The sequence below is a fragment of the Labrus mixtus genome, chromosome 19 (genome assembly GCF_963584025.1).
Source record: "Labrus mixtus chromosome 19, fLabMix1.1, whole genome shotgun sequence".
NCBI lineage: Eukaryota > Metazoa > Chordata > Actinopteri > Labriformes > Labridae > Labrus > Labrus mixtus.
The window spans coordinates 22,473,848-22,493,862 of NC_083630.1; the positions used below are offsets into that span (position 1 = coordinate 22,473,848).

The 20,015-nt window shown below is 42.5% G+C and overlaps 1 protein-coding gene across 1 annotated transcript in view; it reads left to right on the forward strand.

Annotated features, from left to right (window-relative positions):
* LOC132994501 (cadherin-6-like) overlaps nt 1-20,015 on the forward strand; it is a 71,023-nt gene that overhangs the window by 14,178 nt on the left and 36,830 nt on the right. The window contains exon 2 of the mRNA XM_061064877.1: nt 11,406-11,803. Within this exon, the coding sequence (XP_060920860.1) occupies nt 11,567-11,803 (237 nt within the window). The 5' untranslated portion in view covers nt 11,406-11,566. The remainder of the gene's footprint in view (nt 1-11,405; nt 11,804-20,015) is intronic.

Sequence of the window (20,015 nt, forward strand, 5' to 3'; positions counted from 1 at the left end):
TGACTTTAAGCTCCCATTTAGTCAATTAATTCTGAGAAGTGGATTCAGAAGCTGCTCGCTCCAAAAAAAAAAAAAAGTGAGAGGCTCTGTTGTTTATGATGACACAGTTCAAGAAAAAACATTTTCTAGGGCTTAGAGCCATTATTCGGTGCTGGAGTTGGAACAAAACAATGCTGCCCCTAATATACTAAGAGAATCTGGAGTGACTTCAGAGAGGAGGGACCCGTTAAAATAATGTGCTGAGAGGGTCCTCTTCAACTGTGCTGTCGCTCGATGGTAAACACAGCCATAAAACTCTGCTGCCTGCAAGTTCATGGAAGCCCATCTTTGTTTTTGTCAAAGTGACAACAGGGAGAAAGAAAAAAGGGAGTGAGCTGGAAGACAGAGCCGAGTGTGGAGAGCTGGCAGCACCACAATTTAGTCCAGACTGTGCAGACATAAAAAAATCAAGTGCACTAGAGGAAGGGTTACTTCAGTAAGCCTCTGTGGGCTCTAAACTGGGCCACTCCGGCAATAGTTGTGTGAGAGCCTCGGACTGAGTGATGCGAGCTCTGCTGAATGATGGCATGTTGGAAATAACTAGAAAACAGGGAAAATAGCCGGCTCTCATTGACTTGGCCCAGATTGTATGATTTATATGGGTTATTTGGTATGCATTTGGGCAGCGAGGCAAGGTAATGTGTTTGCAGTGAGCTCTGGAGCGGTGCACTGGGATGAATGTTGTGGGCACACCCCGCCTCTGACGGGCATAGTATGAGCTAATTTGTTTGGATTACTGCCACTCAGACAAAGGCACATGATCACATTTGCCTGTCATGTATGAAAAACATATTCAACAATTGGAGGGCTTCAAACCAAAGCATTCTGCGCCTTTGTTTTGACGCTTTTGCCAGAGCTTCATTTGTGATTATACCCCAATATATTCTGGCAGATAAACGTAGTGTTGAACTAAACTGTCAACCAAATGTTAATTGGTGGAAATACTTTAAGCACGCCCAGTTTTATTAGTCAGATTAATAACAACAACATAATTCACCAATGAGCTACATTTTGTGTGTCTGTAAGATATTTCTGTTTTGTCATCCAATGAGCCTTCTTCTAAAGAGAAGGTGGTCTTGTGGGTTACAAAATGCATGAAAACAATGCTTAGGTTCAAGTATAGCGATTGTGAAAAGGGCTGTGTGATGTGTTCGCTGCACTGTGTAAAAAACAACCTTAAGATACCAACATTTGTCAATTGTTTGTTTACTATTCAGCAGCAGCTAAAGCCGCTAAATCAGCCCAGACAAACCAGAGTCATCCTACAGTGTATGTTCAGAAAGCCAAAGCACATGAGAGGCGACACTTCAATATGTTTAGTCTCCTTGTTGTTGTTTTTTTAACCATTAATTGTATAAATATGGACATCTCAGTGACATATGCAATTGGTTTCTGGAGCGGAATTTTGAAGCAGAAACGGCGGTCGCCATATTGGAAAAGTTGAATTTTGTTTGTGTTGGGAATTTCTGTCATCAATGCAAAAGAAAGGATCTCGAGTCAATCAATGTCTTTGTTGGTTATTTATTCTGCTTGCAAGTAGAAGGAACAAAGATGCAGAGTGTCAGTCTGCAGGAAAGTTCAACGTAATCACAACATGCTTGGGTTTTCACACACGTGCTTCATAGAAAAAAAATGTTAAGCCCTATGCAACAACTTGTTGACTACTGGCTTAAACTAAAGACGAGTCCAAAAGTTACATCTTATGTGGTGAGCAGCCCCAGTTAACATCTTTTAAATTAAATAGTTAAGAATACGTTGAAATGTTTGATTGAACCATCTTGCAGCGAGTGTGAATTTGCAATTTAAAAGCAGAAAAGCAGAGACCTAAATCTTGGTGCTGTTCCAGTGTTGTAGGTTGAATCCTAATTTCGACTAAAGGACTCTGGTGTTTTGCACTACACTGCTGACATTCAGTCAGAAATCTTCGGTTCAGCTTTGCATTCCAATTTGACTGGGGATTTTCAGCTGTTTATTCGCCAGCGTTTTATGATGATGAATTTGCCCTCTTTCAATCCGAAGACTTTTTTTTTTTTTTTTTTTATATTCCTTTGTGGTAATATCCCCCATCTGTCTGAAATCTCCTTTTTAGTGATCAATTTCCTCGCCTTAATCTGTAAGGCGTGTGCATCTATATGTCGGATTGGAGTGGGGTGAAGTTATTTTCGAGACAATGTGTCAGTGTGTCTAGACGGTGTTTCTCAGCTACACAAAAGATCAATGTATATTGACAGGGCTTCAAAGGGATTTTTTTTTTCTTCCTGTTTGGTCGCGTCTGTATCCATTTCGCAGCAAGGACAAGGCTTGATTTTTTTGTACACTTGAAGAGCAAAAGTTCATCCAGCTACCCAGTTTTTTGGTAATTTGCCTGTTTTTCTCGAACACAGTTGTGAACCGCTAAACCCACATGGGCAATATGACAAATGGAGAGCCTCAGATTTGGGTCGAGGCGCTTCGGTTGCCTTATTCACACTTGGGATTTACCTCTAAATTTCTCCAGTGAGCAGCATAACATGGAGTGTGAATGACATGTTCTCTAAGTCTGACTCTTCTTAACAAACCGAGTCTGAGATGAGGTGGGATGAGGAGGCGGGGGGGGGGGGGGGGGGGGGGGGGGAGGGAAGTAGTAAGGGGAAGCGCGGAGGCCAAAGGGAGCAGAGATGGTGGAACAACCTGCTGCCGACACCTCAACACATTAGCAGCCTTTAAGGGCCTCCTCTGTGGATTGTAACATGACCATGTCACCTGTGGCACCAGTGCCCAACCCACCTCCTCTACAACCTCCCCCCCCCCCAATCATTCTCCCTCCTTTCTCTCACCCCTCTCTCTTCTCCCTTTGCTCATCGCCCTGGCTGACATTCTCCTCTCTCACTTTTAATTGCACCCCCGGGGCTGTTTCTGGGTTGCTGTGGAAGTCTTCGGCTCAACGGGCGCGATAGGGTGCTCTGCCGTGTCGCTCATATACCTCGTTAGGGGGGGGAAAAAAACAGAAAGGTGGGAAGAGATAGAAAAGGTAGAAAGAAGAGAAGAAGAGTAGGCCTACCCTTAGAGGTCGTCCCCAAGTCTAGATTAGGCTAAAATGCCATGCAGGCCCATTGTGTATAGCACATGTGCACTGGAAAGGCCATTAGCTGGCCAGATCCAATATGTATTGACGAATGCATTTGTGCGACTCGTTGTGTCCCTGTCTCTATCCTCATCCTCCTGTGTTCGATAAAACCAATAGATACATTTAATAGCTAATTGTTCTGATTCAAAATGTTATCCCAGGCAATTCTTTGAGCGTAGAATCATGGGGGCATTCGAGAAATTGGCAGCAGACACATTAATCATGCTTACCCAACACCGCCACAACACAACACAATGCACGAGTCTTATTGCTCTACGGTGACTCCACACAATCTGTGACAGGCAATTTAAAGCAATTTACTTTTTCATTTTTTCATCAAGCATTTTTTTTTTTATGCAATTAAACGGCACATGATATGAAGCGGAGACGGGGGGCAGGCGAGAGAGCGAGACCGAGAGAGAGAGAGAGAGAGAGAGAGAGAGAGAGAGTGTGTGCGTAAGGAGGAGGGGGAAAATAAAGGCGGCCTTGTGCTTGTTGTAAACACTGCCTCTTAACTGGGGGAATATAATTACGGTGTCATGTTCTATTACACACCTTCATTATGACGATGGGGCTCCATGAGAAAGCGAACACGGGGATGACGAGACCTATGGCTCATTTTTTTTCCCAAAATCACCTACAGCGACAGGCGTTGTGGAAGATGATGGCTGTGAACAAGAACACTCTGGCACTTTCTCTGTCATGGTTGCTCAGTCTTGTTCAGGTGTATGTCTCTTCCAAGGGAAACTCAGTTTCATAGCAACTATAGTTGTGGTTTTGGCTATCACATCCATTGGGTGACATTGCACTCACCAAACTTGCTGGGACCTGGAAGCACAGTGACATTGGAACAGTATAATCTGAAGGGGAAAGAAGCAGATGGTTTAGAGAAACTCTATTTGGAAGTAAATCTGAATCTAGCTGTGTGCCCATATCAACAGTAAGTACAGTAGGTTGAAGTTGACCAAAGAGTCTGCAAAGTGTGATGGATGTTTAACACTTACTGTTTTTTCTTCCCTAAAAATACACAAAAACTCCAAAGCTGCTCCTATCTTAACAATGAAATGTTTTGTCCTCAAGGCATGGTCATGATGGACCTTAAAACAAACTTGTTTTGGCACCGAGCCTTCGTCAGTCCAAAGTCTTTGTGTATTATTTCCTTTTGTAGTTTGGTAACACACTTGTAGTACTCACCAAGTTAATCGCTATAATCTGAAAGATAGGGAAGAAGCTGGAAGGTTTAGATGAACTATATTTAGCGGCAAAAACTGAGAGCGAGTGCACTTGAAACAGTAATAAAACGTTGTGCCAAACAGCAAGTACAGTGGGTCAAATTTAATCAAGAACAGTCTCTAAAGAGGCCAGTCTATAAACTGAGATACTGTCGATATTTTCGACAGCCAATTTCTGCCTCAAAACCAAATAAAATATCAAGCCACTCACTTTCAAACCCTTAATGTATTCTTAGCTAAGGCATGGCCACTTTAGACCTTGAGGAAAATTTGTACGCATCAAGGTCAAACAGATCTGATGGACAACAGGCCCATTATCTTGTGCATCGTGTTTTGGTCTAGACATGTTTACGAGATCTACAACTTAATATTGGTATTACTGCATCAAGAGTAGAATCCCCTTTGGTGGAGTATCTCTATATAGTAAGGGCCAGTTGTTCCATCAGATACTGAAATCCCTGATGAATGCTTGATGCACAATCCCATCAGTCTTTAAGGTTGGACAAGAATTGCTGTGACAGTAAAAGCATTTTGATTGTTCAACATAAAAGTATAGCAGTACATAAGAGTTTTCTGGAGAATGGAAACCTACCTGTATCCCTATCAAAAGAGTATCTACAATTCACTTAATTTGAGTACAGGAAGCATTCTTATTCCCACATTTTTTGACTATTTTTGGCCTTTCCAATTAGTGTGCTTTAACAGGGGGTTAGTGAGGGTTCTTGCCAATTATATTCATAATTTTTAATCTGAGTAATTAACTTTGTGCCAACAGAAGCAGAAGGCCACCACTTGGCACTTTCTTAAAGTGATCCAAGCTTTAAGAAATTGGAAATACCCTTCAAGTCTCCCTCTATTTGTTCCGTCAACTTCACTTTCATACAGTACAAATGTAAAGAGGCAGGCATTTTGTCGTAGCCACTGGGCTACATGAGGCACCATAGCATTCTTAACCGGCTGTGACATTTTTTGACGTAGCAAAATAAAGCTTTGGTTGACGTACTGCTGGTCGCGGTCCCTTGTCAAGAGAATTATCAGGGCATGGAGTTGTACAATATGGCTTCCGGGGTATGACAAATGTGGTCAAGGGGCCAGCGCTCCTTAGGGACGATGTAGCCCTCCATACAGTGAAAGCATTAGCTTTCCACAGTGACATTATGAAGAAATCTATTGAAAAGGCCGGCTTCCCAGTGCTGGGGGGACTCGAGGTAGAAAGCTTCATGAGTCCACCCAAGAGACTAACTGGTATTTCCAACTACGCTGAAGCCTACAGCAAATCAATAGCTCAAAGTCCCACATGCTCCTCAGCAGCGTCAATTAAGTAAATTCATAAAGTCGAGTGCGCTGGGAGTTGGGGGATGAAAATAAAATGGGAAAATACTAGAGAGAGAGGAAAGAGAGCAGGGAGAAAAAAAATCATCTAGTCATCTAGCAAATTTGGATAGGAAACAGAGCAACTGCAGTGAGATTTGTGGCATAGAGAAAGTGAAGATTGGTGGTCTGGGAGACTATTTCTCTACGGGTATTATTAAGAAGCCTGACAGTCCATCTCACTTTCACCTGCCTCCATCAGCACACGCACTGTTGACCCGGGAGTCTTTTTTTTCCCCCTGCCCGTGCTGAGCCAGGCAGAGGACACATGCAAAGTGACTGGCTTTCAGCGAAAAAGCCCAGCGATAATGCATATCAGCTAAGGCCTATGCAAGCAAAGTAGGCTCAGGCAGGGGGGGGATGGGGTTGGGATAGGGAGTCAGGAGGGGGGAGGGTGGATAGAGCAGTGCTATAAACTGCAACGCATGAGGGAAAAGAGAAAGAGGGGACCTAACCCCCCAGCTTCCACCGCTCGCAATTTGCCTCATAAGGGGAAAGCAGGGCATGCCTTGGCTGCCTCTGGAAGACAGGTAAGCGTAATGGATGGGCCAGTCTCCCAGCCTGACTGCTGACGCTGCTCTGACAGGACGTTTCTACCTCTCCTTGACTCCCTCTCTCTCTCCCCGTTTGCCCCTTAGTCTTGTCACGTTAACTACATCTGATATCAAAAAACTTTAGCAAGTGAGTTCTAGATTGCCCAAACTCCACTTCAGCATCACATCTAGAGGGCGTAAACAAACTCTCAGGTGGGATTTTTTTGTTGTTTTAAGAATAGCACAATATCCTTAGGATAGTTCGACATCATCTGGCTTGCTCAAAATCTCCCAATGTCATCGCATGAAGCAATGTGCAGACATTAAATCATCAACTTTTGTCTATCCAAAACAATAGCACCAACTTAACTGATGTTGACACAAAATAAGCTGAGAAGAAGTGGCTTTTTTAGCAGACTCATCCACTAGTGAGGGCAGAAAACGAACATCTGCTTTGGTCGGCTTTCATACAACCATTTTAAGCTATATGGGCCTAGCACATGATCAACATTCCCTGGTTTAAGCAGCCTAAATGTAGCTGAGAAAAGAGAATTTTCCAGCCAACTCTGTTTTATAATTGTAACCAGAATGTCATGATGGGACTTGATGGGGTTGTTGGTCTATAAAAACAGAAAAGAACTATAAGTTTGAGCCATTAAAGAAGACTAAATTACACAAACATTAGATACTGTGCTATCTAGCAGGTAAAAAAGCTATAATGAGAGAACTGTAGCTGTTTCCTCCTTTCAAAACTTGTCATTTTATGTACTGTATGTCAAACTTTTGTGATGGTTTTTATGGTTTTTGTCTCTGTCTGTTGTCCTCATTCTCGTCTTTCTTGTGCAAAGCATTTGAAAAACGCCACGAGGAATAATGTTCCAACTTTCTTGCTTGTTAGCATACAGTGTTCTGCATCTGCAAGACTGTCTTATTTTCACCAGATGTGTGAGGATATTGATGTTTTGGAAACCCAGGAAAGGTAAAATACTTTCCTCGGGAATTATTGTTAAAAAAGAAACGTTGAGCGTCTTTGCACCATGTTGGAGTCTCTGCCCCTTGGTGCACACTGGGATGTGCTTGCTGGAGAAAAAAGTAAACTGTCTTTGTTAACATCTGCCAGAGGAACACACAGTGCCAAATAGCTGCAAACACACACAAAAAAACGATATCAAATTCTCCATTATGTTTTGAACCGAATCCTTGTACACCGCAAACAGTTTGACAGACAGGCACAGAAGTACAAAAAAAAAAAATATGCAGCTACTGTATTTTTGTTTATCCAGCCAACAAAGACACCCAGCCGACATCAAAACCCCCTGTTCGAAACTCGCTGTGAAGCTGTCCCAGTCGATGTGGTGAGACATCTGTTTGTAAAAAGCTCAGCAGTTGTCTGTGACATTGCTTGATGGTTTTTGTACACTTCTGTGGAAACAGATTTTCAAAAGTTAGCGCTGGTGTCCAGGATGAAAAATGTGGTTATTCTGACAGCGCTCCTCTTAGTCTGCACCTTTCCTCCCATTTCTATTTCCTCTGTTCCCGTCAGTCTGTTTGGCTTCACTTCTGCATGTGAGGTCAGGGTTCTTAATTCATGTCCAGAAGAAATCGTTTCCTCGTTCCCTGACATGTAGAATGAAGGAAGCCATCCAGACTCGCTATACGTACACCGAGGCTAGACTGCATCCTCCTCTCCCACCCACTCCCTCCTCTCCCACCCACTCTCCCATCTTCTAAGGAACGTGCGATAGGGAGACGCGCTGCAGACGCTCCCCCAGCGGACCCTCTGATAACCCTCCTTCCATATCCCAGTCGAGGAACACTGGCGGCCTGGATATCGCCCAGCCGGAAAGGAATAATGAGAACAAAAGCAGAATACATGGCCTTCTTTCTCTTCCAACCCTTCCCTCCTCCTCTTCCTCCTCCTCCTCATCCTCCACCTCCTCCTCCGTCCTGAGCGGTTTTCTCTTGTTCTGTTTCATTTTCTCACACTCGCCAGCACATTCTGCGCTGGCCTTCAGAGAATGAGGAGAGTGGAACGGTGGGAGACATGATTGAGAGACGGGGAGCGGAGATATTCCACAAGCCCCGCGACAAGGTCCCTTCTCTGTGCTTTGCAAACAGTCATTTTGTTCAGTATCTTTACACTGATCTTAAGGTAATAAACTGGGGTTGACATTGCCCAGGGTCTCCATTGGCATTCTGCTGGGCCTGATAACAAAGTGTGCAGGAGCAGATTGCTTAAAAAGATAGAACGGGCGCTCCACACAGAACCTGGAGCTCTATTAGATGTTGATTCAGAGGCTTAATGCAGATAAAGTCGCTCAGCACATGCTGTACAAGATGTAAGTCTATACATTGATGTGTAATATTTTTAATCTGATATTTATCAGGTTAACACAGCTCTCCGCCTGCCCATCAATCAGATGACTGACATCCAACATGCAGTGCGTGCATATGAATGTTTATCAGAGCTTTTGTTGATGGGAGGGTGAGAATGTGTGCGGCAAGAGGAAAGTCAATCACATGAAGAGCTGCTTCACAGATTTCAGGTCTGCTCTCCAGACGCTCTTATCACGTTGTACTTGAAGACAAAACATTATACAAGTGTCCTGTAGATTGATCGGAGGGGGAAAAAAGGATTTAACTAGTGATTGCATTTATTTTGTTATAATATGGTTCATCATTTAGTTATTTTAAGTCTTCACATGCATACATATTCTGAGTTAACAGACTTAAATTAGGCCTTTCAAAGGCTATATTTTTTTTAAAATTGCGATGAATTGCTGAATTTTCAAAAGTTATTCACGATTAATCACATTTCTAAATGTATGTTTGAACGTCCATCATTTTGCATTTCAAAACTGCTTTTGTTTCATTTTTTAATTTTCAATTTTTTACTGTTTCAAGCTTTGCTTCTTGTTTGATTAAAAACCTGCTTTTATTTTGAAAGGAAATAAGAATGTCCGGTAGCTCGAAAGTTAAGATATTAACTTAACAACGGAAAAAGGAGACTCACAGTGGATGAAAAAGTTGCTAAAAGAAACATTGATTTCACAAGGAGGATATTACTTTTGATTGATCAACTGAGCTGTCTGGGAGTACTCAAAGTGAAATGAGTCGTTTAAAGGCGCCGCAGTGTTGTTAATGTCCATCACTCTGGTGTCAGAAAGACACTATGGTGGATTAACTGTGGTGAGTGGAAGAGAGAGACAAATGGCATGCGATTAAAAAATAATTAATGCATTCATTTCGGCCTTAATCGCATCGTGATTGAGGCACAAACGCTGAGAATTCTACAACTCACTTAGCAGACTCTTTTATCCAAAGCGACGTACATCGGAGAGTAAAAAAACACAAGCCAGGATCTACAAAGGGCTTTAAGTCTGATCGGACACACAGGCGCTGACAGGCAGAGGCAAAGACATCAACAGCTGTTCTTGAGAGTTCTAATCAGCATCAAAACCATCCTAAATAACATGATGTGTCATTATCAAAAACAAAACCATCATCATCATCATCATCATCAATATCATGAAGGTCGTAGGTGTTCATGAAAGAGCTGGGTCTTTAGCTTTTTCTTAAAGGTGCAGAGGGACTCTGCAGATTGAGATGGAGTTTGGTAGTGTGTTCCACCACCAGGGGGCGACAGAGATCAAGAGTCTGGTTGGAGACTGAGGGGGATCAGACGCCTTCCATTGGCAGAGCGTAGTGGGCGGGAGGGAGTGTAGACCTGGATGGTAGAGTTTAGGTAAGGAGGAGCTGTTTTTTCTCGCAGTAACTGGGAGCCAGTGGAGTGACATGTGCTCTTTTGGGTAAGTTGAAGACCAGTTGTTGCTGCTGCATTTTGTATCATCTGCAATAGTTTGATAGTGCATGCAGGAAGACCTGCCAGTAGGGAGTTGCTGACAGCAGTACTTTAAATATTTTATTGCTGGATGACCTCATGGAAACAACTTTAGAGCTACTCTGATGCACAATCTCTGAGGTTAGTTCTACACCCATTTTTGGATGGGAAAGATTCTGAACTTTTGGATGATGTATTAAGTTTTTTCAAACAAGAATGTATATCAACTTGTTCTATCTGGTTATGCAAAGGGTTTTTTGCATTGATAAGTCCTTGTAAGAGTACTAAGATGGCTGTTTTTGAACAAATAACATTTTTAAAGATTGAGTCAACTTTGCTGTAAAGCTGCTCTGCTGCAGACGGCGCTGAGAGTGTTGAATAGAAGGTGTTCATAGCACACACTGCTCGACAGACTACAGGACGACATCATTTTTAAATGGCTCAAAACATTGTGTTTTGTAGTACATGTTCTAAAAGTTCTATAAAATATATATAAATCCAAATATGTAAGATTGTGCTGATATGTCGTGATAGGCTGATAACCTATTAATATCAGATTAATATGTTGGTGAAGTTTTTCTATTTCACCCCCGTATAGGAAATCAGTTTATGGCCAAAATGTCTCAAAATGTAAGATGAATAAATAACTTTTCTGTGCATAGGAATCCCTGAACTACAGCAAGAGCTCTCTAAATAAAAGCAGACATCATAAAAGAAGAAAATAATTGCTGCCTTCCCTCTTGGATTTTTAGATTATTTACAGGTTTTAATCAATTGATGGCTTTGCATCAAGGGTCACCTCAGACCTCCAAATCCTGCAATCTTAAACTTACCCAAAAGTGGAAAGTTTTATGACAGAAAAGTACCCGCAGTGAGCATGAGAGAGTAACAGCGGAAATAAGTTTGTGTCATAAAACCGGGTCAATTGATTTCTCTGAAACAGCCTCGCATCACATTCACCGTCACTTTTGATTTGCTGATTTGCTTGGTTACAGTGTTGCTTATTTTCTGTATGAATGGTCTACTTATTTTTTTAATTCTTATGATTTAGACTTTATAATAGAACTTCCTGGATCTTTATCTTCATTGATTTTCTCCAAACAGCTGAAGGCACATATTTTGGAAGACAGCTTCTCACTCCCTCTCTACAGTTGGGCTTTATTCAATTTTTAAAGTATCGCCTTGACCATGGGTTCATGAAACAAAACGATCGCTTGTGCTGTAACAAATTGCTGCCTCTCCATCCAGTATTGACACTCTGTTTTTCTGTGTAAATGTTCCAGGCTGCTGTTCGCCCGCCCCTGTGATACTCCGAGGAGCCCCTTCCTGCTTCTGTAGATTACAGCATGTGGACTGATCCGATACTCTGACCAGAAACCAGCGGACTAAGACGACCGAGGGGAGGGGGAGACGAAAGGACAGGCGTGGTGGTGGTGGTGTGGCCATGGATGGAAGGAGAGTTTGCGTGTTGATGGCGCTGTGGGTTTTAGCTCACCTCAGCTCGCCGAGTTTCGGGCTCAAAGCCCTGCGAAGGACTACAGGGGGGCGGAAGGGGTCCACGGGGCTGACGGGAGAGGACGCCAATGGAGTGCCCCTCAGGCGCTCCAAACGAGGCTGGATGTGGAACCAGTTCTTTTTGTTGGAGGAGTACACCGGGACGGACATGCAGTACGTCGGAAAGGTAGCACCGCATCCTACTCTCTGTTCTTTTTTTTTCTGTTCCTTATCGAACACCTACAGGACCACATCTGTCACATCTGCAGAACAGGAAGTTGTAGACAACAGCTGCTCCATATGAACACACTCATGCACATACATGATCTGATATACCTGATTCCAGTATGCCCGGATTAAGCAGCTCCATCAGATATCACAGATGAGTCCACCACAGATTAGCTCATCTGCTCTAGATCTAAACTTTTTAGTTTGAAGTAAACATGCTTTGTCTGTTGCTTTAGGATTGTCTTCTGACCCAGGACCAGCGGAAACCCAGACTGCTATACAGACTGGTACACATTGTGTGCTGTCTCTTCAGTCGATTTGATGTTCTCATAACTCAAGTTGCTGCTATACTTTCCATCCACAGAGCACTTTGGATGATGCAACAGTGGGATTTGTAGTTTTTCCTCTAGTAGGAATGGTAGCTGCCCCCCCTGAGAGACCTAAACCTATGTGACTTTAATCCAAATTTAAACAAAGTCACTATTTTCGTCCAGTCTCTGACAGCAGTTGTGGTCAGTGTGGAATAAAGGAAGTGATCTGTGGTGGGTGTCAGCAGCGTTAACAAGTCACCGCAGTTAAAGATGAGAAAGAAAACAGAGTGGCACATCGAGAAAGTTCATCATTAAAAAAAAAACAGAAGATACTGACTTTTACTGAGAAAGGAGTTCTCGATCTCTTTATACAAGCACACAGATCGGAGGTGAGTGGGTTGACAAGGCCAAGTGGATAAGTGATCTCTAAGAAGCATATGCATCAGACCTCCATAATGTGAGATGTTTACAACAAGCAGAAAGCAACAACTCATAACTCATAGATCATACAGTAACACTGACCGGGCCTGTGGGCTCCAAATCTTCAGATTTTGGTTTTAAGATTGCGATAATTCCTTTTTTTTTATTTCAAGATCAAAATCTGAAGATTTGCACAATGATTTTTCTCCCTTTCTCTTTTCTTTTTGATTGTTTAACTTTTCTTGGGTTTCATCTTCTCAGTGTCCAAAAAGCCACCTGGAACACAACTTGAACTCATCACATGCCGACATGTTGAAAGTTGCTATTTTTGTCCATTTAACAATATCATGGTCTGCTCCTGTGCTGTCGATACAAAGGCTATTCATGGAAACAGAGTTCTGCTTGGTTTTCATTTTAATACTCCTTATCCGCCAATTCAAATGAATGCAAATGTCTCCATGCTGGTATTGTTTTATTTGCATAACAGCCAAACACAATATTGAGAAGTTTTCTTCAAAAGCAAACATAGAGGAGACGTACCAAACCTTTGTTTTGATAAAAATTGATCAACTAAAGGTTTCCCATAAATGTATATTGTTAATACAGAATTGTGATTTAAGTTTAAAAAGTGGATATTGATAATGAACTTGAATAAATTCAATATTTTTCCCTCAATGACAGAAATAAACAGCACAACAGCCAACAAGCCTATAAGCTAGCACGCACTCATTTGAACCTTTTCAAACCGCTGCTTTCCTAATGGGAGTCACATAACCATTACTTCATATCCTATCTAAAGCTTTGCACTAATGATGCTAGCAGCAACCTCTGCTGACGTGTTTTTCATCAAAAGAGCATTGAGGAGCCACTGATTTTTGACTTCCAAATACTTTTTTGAACAGTAACAAATTGAAGGAATCTTAATGCGAAAACAAAGCTAACTTTGCTAGCACAGCAAACAGTCTTTCCAGAATGAACAGATTACTAAAAAGTATCGGAGAAACTAAAGTTCAAACATGAACCAGTAAAGTTCAAACTACTGGTTTGTTCCGGAGAGGAGAACTCGGCCTTGGAAAGATGTGATAGACACCATTGGAGAATTTAATGGTTACACCATTGAACACTGGTTTCCAAAGGCTTTATCATCAAAACTATACCTTACAATCAAAGTTGTCTCTAAATATATTGAGATATTGAACAGTAAATTATCATGCACATATTTTGCACATGTCGCCCAGGCCTATGACAGCTCAAAGGACAAGATCTGCCCTTAATGAGATGCTTCAAAATAAATACAGTCCCGTATATGACTGTATCGTTCTGTCTGCGAGGATACGAAGATCAGCCCATCATCAGAGAGTAGACATGACAAGCTGCTCCAATCGGCTAATGCTCATATATCGGACTTCCATCCAGCTGTCCTCGGGCTTTGTTTTGCTGTTGGCTGTCCGATACGTTTTTGTGCTTGCTTGTCAGCTCTGTGGTTGCTTTGCCGATGTCCATTCCACTCACATCATGCCCGTCCTAAAGCGGCCGCCTTGCCCCACGGTGAAAATATGACTTCCTCCCAAGGTATTATTTGTTCAACAAAATGAAAACACAATGTCGACCCAGATAACATTGGGTGGGGTGGGTGGGTGGGTGGTGGGGGGTGTACAAGAAGACGGGCCAAATAATGCGTGCTTTACAGGCAGCCGTGCGGAAGTCAAGATATCCGTCTCCTCTTCCAAACCTACTGTAATTGAGGAGATTGTGAAGCATCGTTGCAAGGTCAGGACGACTGAGGGGAAGGAAGAAAGGCTGTTTTGTGCTCGGAGCTGAATGGGACTGGTGCTTTGCATTCCTATCGTGCGTCCGCGGAGGATAGAGCCGTCCAACCAAATGAGATTCCGAAAACATACGTCCTCCCTGGCTTGAGGGTTGACTTTCAGCCCCCCGGACTAACAGGATTACAACGCTCGCTATGGTACGAGGCGAGCAAATACAGGGGGGAAAGAACAAAAAAAAAAAAGTTGAAAAGAAAGAGGGAAAAAAGACGGAGTGAAAGAAGATCAAACGTAAGTACCAAGCGTGATCAAACCACTTTGTCTGTAGAGAGTGGTGATTGATGTGCCACTCGTCCTTTTAGCTTGTAAAAAGGACTAATAGCAAAAGGAGAATGGATTATCTGAGTGTGGTATACACTTAAAGAGCCAGAGGCTGCGGCCTAAGAGTCCGTCTCCTGAAGTCGCCATTAAGGGATCAACCTCTGAGCACCACACTTAATCATGACTCTGAGCGCTTGTTGTTTCCCCCCCCAGCCCCCGCCCCCAACCCCACCAAGTACATGCAGCTGGGCGCACTTCCCTCATTGTCAGCTCTCTAGTCAGTTGTCACATAGGATTGCAAGTGCGTGGATCTTATCTGATTGCAATTACTGTTTGTTAATTGCCAGATAAAGTGCGGGTGATGAACGAGGCCCCTGAAAAAAGGAATGAATGGCTTTTGAGTTGAGCGCATGGTTTCAACTTGGATAAAAAACGGAGCATGCCATCCTCAGGTGGAGGCCGCGTTTCACACAATGCAGAGGAAACTTTTTGAGAAAACACAAAAGAAAAAGCTTTTTGTCATTGCAAGTGACATAATGGCACCCGGAGAAACACAGCATGGGACAACAAAAAAACACTTTTGTTGGTGCGGGAAAAAAAAAAACGAATCAGAAATAACACAATGGCAGGTTATTATAAGCAAGGGAGCAGCTCTTGACACGCGGTAAAAGATAGAATGATGACACCGCGCTTAAATTACAACATCCCATCCCGCAGTTATTTGGTAAACCCAATCTCCCCTGGTTGCTTTTTCTCCCCCCCCCCCCCCCCCCCCCCCCCCCCCCCCCCCCCCCCCCCCCTCCCCACTCCCCTCCTTCTTCTTATTTTGAGTCAACTTGCTTTATCGAGTTGTGTGGCGCTAACAAACAAAAACTTTAATCTTTCCTGAACGAGAGTAACAAAAGGCAGCGGGGAACAGGAAGGAATTAAGAGAAGCGATCGAGATGAGGGAGGGGAAAAAAAAAAAAAAAGGAGACGCTGGCGGTGTCTCGTCGGGGGAGCTGGTTGGCTGCTAATCTTGCTAATCTTGCTCTATTGGCCAATGATTTTCTTTTTCTCCTCTCCTGCAGGAGGGGGAATTGTACACTGCCTCTCATTAGCAGGCGAGCTGCATACACGCCTCGGAGGGCCCTGGCTGTCACTGGGGGAAGAGAATGTTTGTTTATTTCATTATTTCTTGCTTTACCAAAGGGCACACATCCACTGAAAAATGGTTAATGGCCTGTGGTTTAGGAGTGTTTGTGCTGTACTATCATATCTCATAAAGTATTTACAGCGCCTGATAGGCCCCAGTGGTTCTAGGCCTGTTGGGTAGACTCCTCAATGTAGTCCCTAGCATTGGAGCGTGCATGCAGACACACATGCCTGCAACACTGGGGCCCCCCAGAAATGGGCTGAAAAATCAGGGGAGAGAGAGAGAGAGAGAGAGAGAAAGAAAGAGAGCAGACGAACAACAACATAATACGCTTCCCAGTTCTGTATGACTCAGCAGGCTGAAGCGACCTGTGGGGAAGGACTCGATGCAAGCAGAGTGGAGAGGTGCAGGGATTTGTGTGTTTATTTGGTGGGGGGGTGGGGGGAGGGGGTTGGTGTCTGTTCATGCTCTCCCATTACCAGCTGCTCACCTTGGCAAGGAGGCAAGGAGTTTGCAATATGGCATAGGCCTTTGCTGTACCCGCGCCATGGCAGCCCCCGCGGTCTCCAGCGGCGACCTGGAGCACACATTGGCAGTGTTTGTTGATTAGGCGATAAGTTTCCGCATGTGTGCTAGGAGGAGGATGAGGATGGGGGGGGGGGGGGTGACTTCAATTATGGAGGAAAGGGTGTGATGAGGTCGTGCAGAGACGAGGCCCCGGCAAACATCTGTCCGACAACATTGCAAGGGGGCGAAGCAATGTCTGCGCGAGCTATACGCCAACAACATCAGCACACAGCACCTTCAATTGTTTCCGCGCTATCGCCTGCCTACGACTGCTCTGAACACCTGTTGCTTTTGTCAGGGGGGAGATTAATTGATTTTTCAGAATCAAACGCCGCGTTGCTTTTTCTCTGCAGTCAAGCTGTTAGTCGACCAAGTTTGAGTCACATAAAGGAAATCAGATATGGGCGATAAGCAGGGCTGTAGACAAGATCTTAGATACGCTGAGGGCAGGAGCCCAAAGCCCCCCGATGGACCTTTTAGTTTCAGATAAATGAAAAATAATGTTATCTCGATTCATTCTCTTAACTCACATTAGATTATATTTTCTACTTGGAAAACTTTTTTTTCATTATTAACAGTACATTTTATATATTATTTCATATAATTCCTTACTAACAAATAAGTAAAAATGGAAACAAAACATTAATATCCACACCATTGTATATAAATATAGTTACTTTTAAAAGCAAACTTAACTCTTATGTGGTGTTTCAAGCCTTAAAAAGCATCTTCATTCATTTTTTTCATGTTATTTTATATTAACTAACATCACTCCAAATTAGGCTATAACACACGATACATGTATTTCCTAATAATAGTTCAACCTTCCTTATTGAGAAATTAACTTTTCTCTCTTATCGTCCAAAGATTCAGTGTCTGTACCTTAAAAACCAGATCATCCAGGTTCTAGCACTAGACAGAATAGAAGCATGTACTACAAATTAATAATAATAAGTTCGGGGCAGCAGTAGCTCAGTCTGTAGGGACTTGGGTTGGTCGCAGGTTCAAGTCCCGGTGAGGACCGTAATCTGGAAGTTGGTGTGGTAACTGGAGAGGAGCCAGAGCACTTCAGGAGTACTGCTGAGGCGCCCTCAACCGCTCTCGTGTGCTCCCTGCATAGCAGTGTGTAGCAGCCTCACTCTGACATCTAGACTGACTAATGCATGTCCACAGGTCCTGTTTGTGCACGTGTGTGAGAAGCGTGTCTCTCAATAACAGAGCGTAAACATAGAATTTCCCTCAGGGATTAATAAAGATTATAAAATAAAATAAAAATCCCCAAAAAGTTTAAATTTTTTTAAAAAACCAAGAGAGTAAAAAAAATGTTCATAGTGTAGGAATGTGAAATGTAAAACTACCAGTGTAAAATAAATATAAGAATCAGTTATATTCATGCAGTTGTTAACTTCAGTTATTACGTTTATGAAAATTCCCGACTTTCTCACAAAATCATGACCTCTGTTCTCAGTTGTAGCTTTGGCCTTGCAGGCAAGTAGATAAACATGTTGAGGATTGATAAAAAAATATATATAAAAATAACAAGCTGGAAAATATGCATTAAACACAAAAGACATAAATACATGATGTTAACTGACATTACACCTTTAAGCCTCTGCAGCCTCTAATGAAAGATCTCAAGTTTACACATCAACAGACATTTGAAAGGCTATTTTTGTGCACAGTCTGAGGCTACCATCTGGCTACGTAGAAGGCAGCCAGTTCTCGACAGGCCATGGACACAAGGCCTTAAAGGCTAACTGGCTAATTGCCCTAAGCAGCCCATTTCCAGTGCCATCTTTTTTGGCCTAACTGGAGTGAGGCACAAACGGTGGCCAGATCGAGTCTGCACTAACATTTGCTGCACTTCAAGCTGATTAATTTCACAAACAAAGACGGCTCGCTCACAAGTTCTCACGCGCAGATGTCTGATGAGTACCACTCCACTTCTCAGCCCACTTCAGAGATGAGAGATGAAGCGCGGAGGAACAGAAATAAATATCATCTAATGTGAAAAAAAAATGCCAACCATTGGAAATATTTTGGTGTCAGTAAGCAGAGAAGTCTAATAGAGTGGAAGGATTTGAAATATGCAGCGAAACACTTCATAGTTTGTTTCACAGTTAAAGAAACAAAATAAGCTTCTTTGGTCATTTTTTGTTCTATTATCTAGTCCTCAAAGTCTTGTTTTCTTTGAACTTCTGAGGATATTTGAAATCGTATTAGATGCAAATCAACTTGTTTTAAGTGTTGTATGAAATCAAGTCTCATTTTCTAGATTAGAGAGCAGAGATGTTCCTTTTTCCTTTTTTCCCTCAGGACATATCAGTGTCTGTCAGTCTCTCTCTGTTATAGGTTTATTATGACAGTTTAGGAAGTACATTCGCTAAATCACGCTAATGTCTGGATGGTATATCTATCAGCTGCTGGTTAGCTTAGTTGTGCAAAATGATTCAAAGTAGACCTAAAGATCATATAAATAATTAAATTATAATTCATATTTTATTAATCCCGTGAGGGGAAATTCAGTTTTTCACTCCGTTTAATGAACATGAACACACACACAGGCTGAAATACACACATGCACATAAAGCGTCCTGTAGCATATTTGTCTCCTCATAAGTGTAGAAACACAGAAGATCTGCTACGGTAGCATAGCATATGGTTGTCATACTTTACTAATGCTATCATACTGTCTATGCTGTTGGGCTTCTAGCTGGCTAGCTTTAGCTTTATGTCGCCTATAACTAGCAGAGTAAGGGGCAGGCTTGATCCCAAAGGGGGCTGCAGAACCTGTCCCCTTTTTCATGTGTTTACATGTTAGCTGTTGTTCCATGTGTGGGTTTTTCTTCTGTCAATATATACCAAGGTACTTCCATTGGTCACTCTGAAAAACTCTGTTTCTTGACAGTTCTGATTGTTTTGAAGTTTTGCTGAAGATAATTTGTTAAGGATAACTTCATAACGGCTGAGGGAAGTGAGGCCACAAAAAAGCAAAAGATTCTTAAGTCTGACGTTCTTTTTTTGTCCGATTCTTTAATTTAATAATTGTATTCAGGATGCAAAGACATTTTCCACAAAATAAATCTGAAAATAAAAGGCCTATCCTTGTTTAAAAGGCTTTATATGCGATGTTTTGATCCAGCAGATGTCGCCCTTGAGCACCAGCATGAAACCAAAACAACTCGCGCTGCATTGTTGTGTTAGCATGCTAATGCTAGCGATCTTTATTACGCTCGTATCTTCACACTGCATGTAAATTTACCTGAAATGAGCGTGATCTAGAAACACAGTTAATCAGTGAGTACAGTATGTTATTCTTCTTTTCTCTAGTCCCTCAATTAAACAACTTTTATACGCGAGGGGAGGAGTCAGCCGGCCGTCCAGGCGATGTAAACAAAGTGAAGATAGGACTCTGAAAACTCTGAAAACATCACAGACAGTGGGACTCGGGTGTTACACCCATTGTAGACAGTCATGACTCACAGAGTTATTTTCAGAGGATATACTTGATTTATATTACATTTAAGTGTGAAAAATCAAATATAAAGACTTTAAGGGGAAAAATGATACTAGGCCTCTTTAACAGACAGGATGACATTATAAGAAGGTTTTTTTTTCCAAAGTCCCCGTGTTAATGGACATAGCGTCATG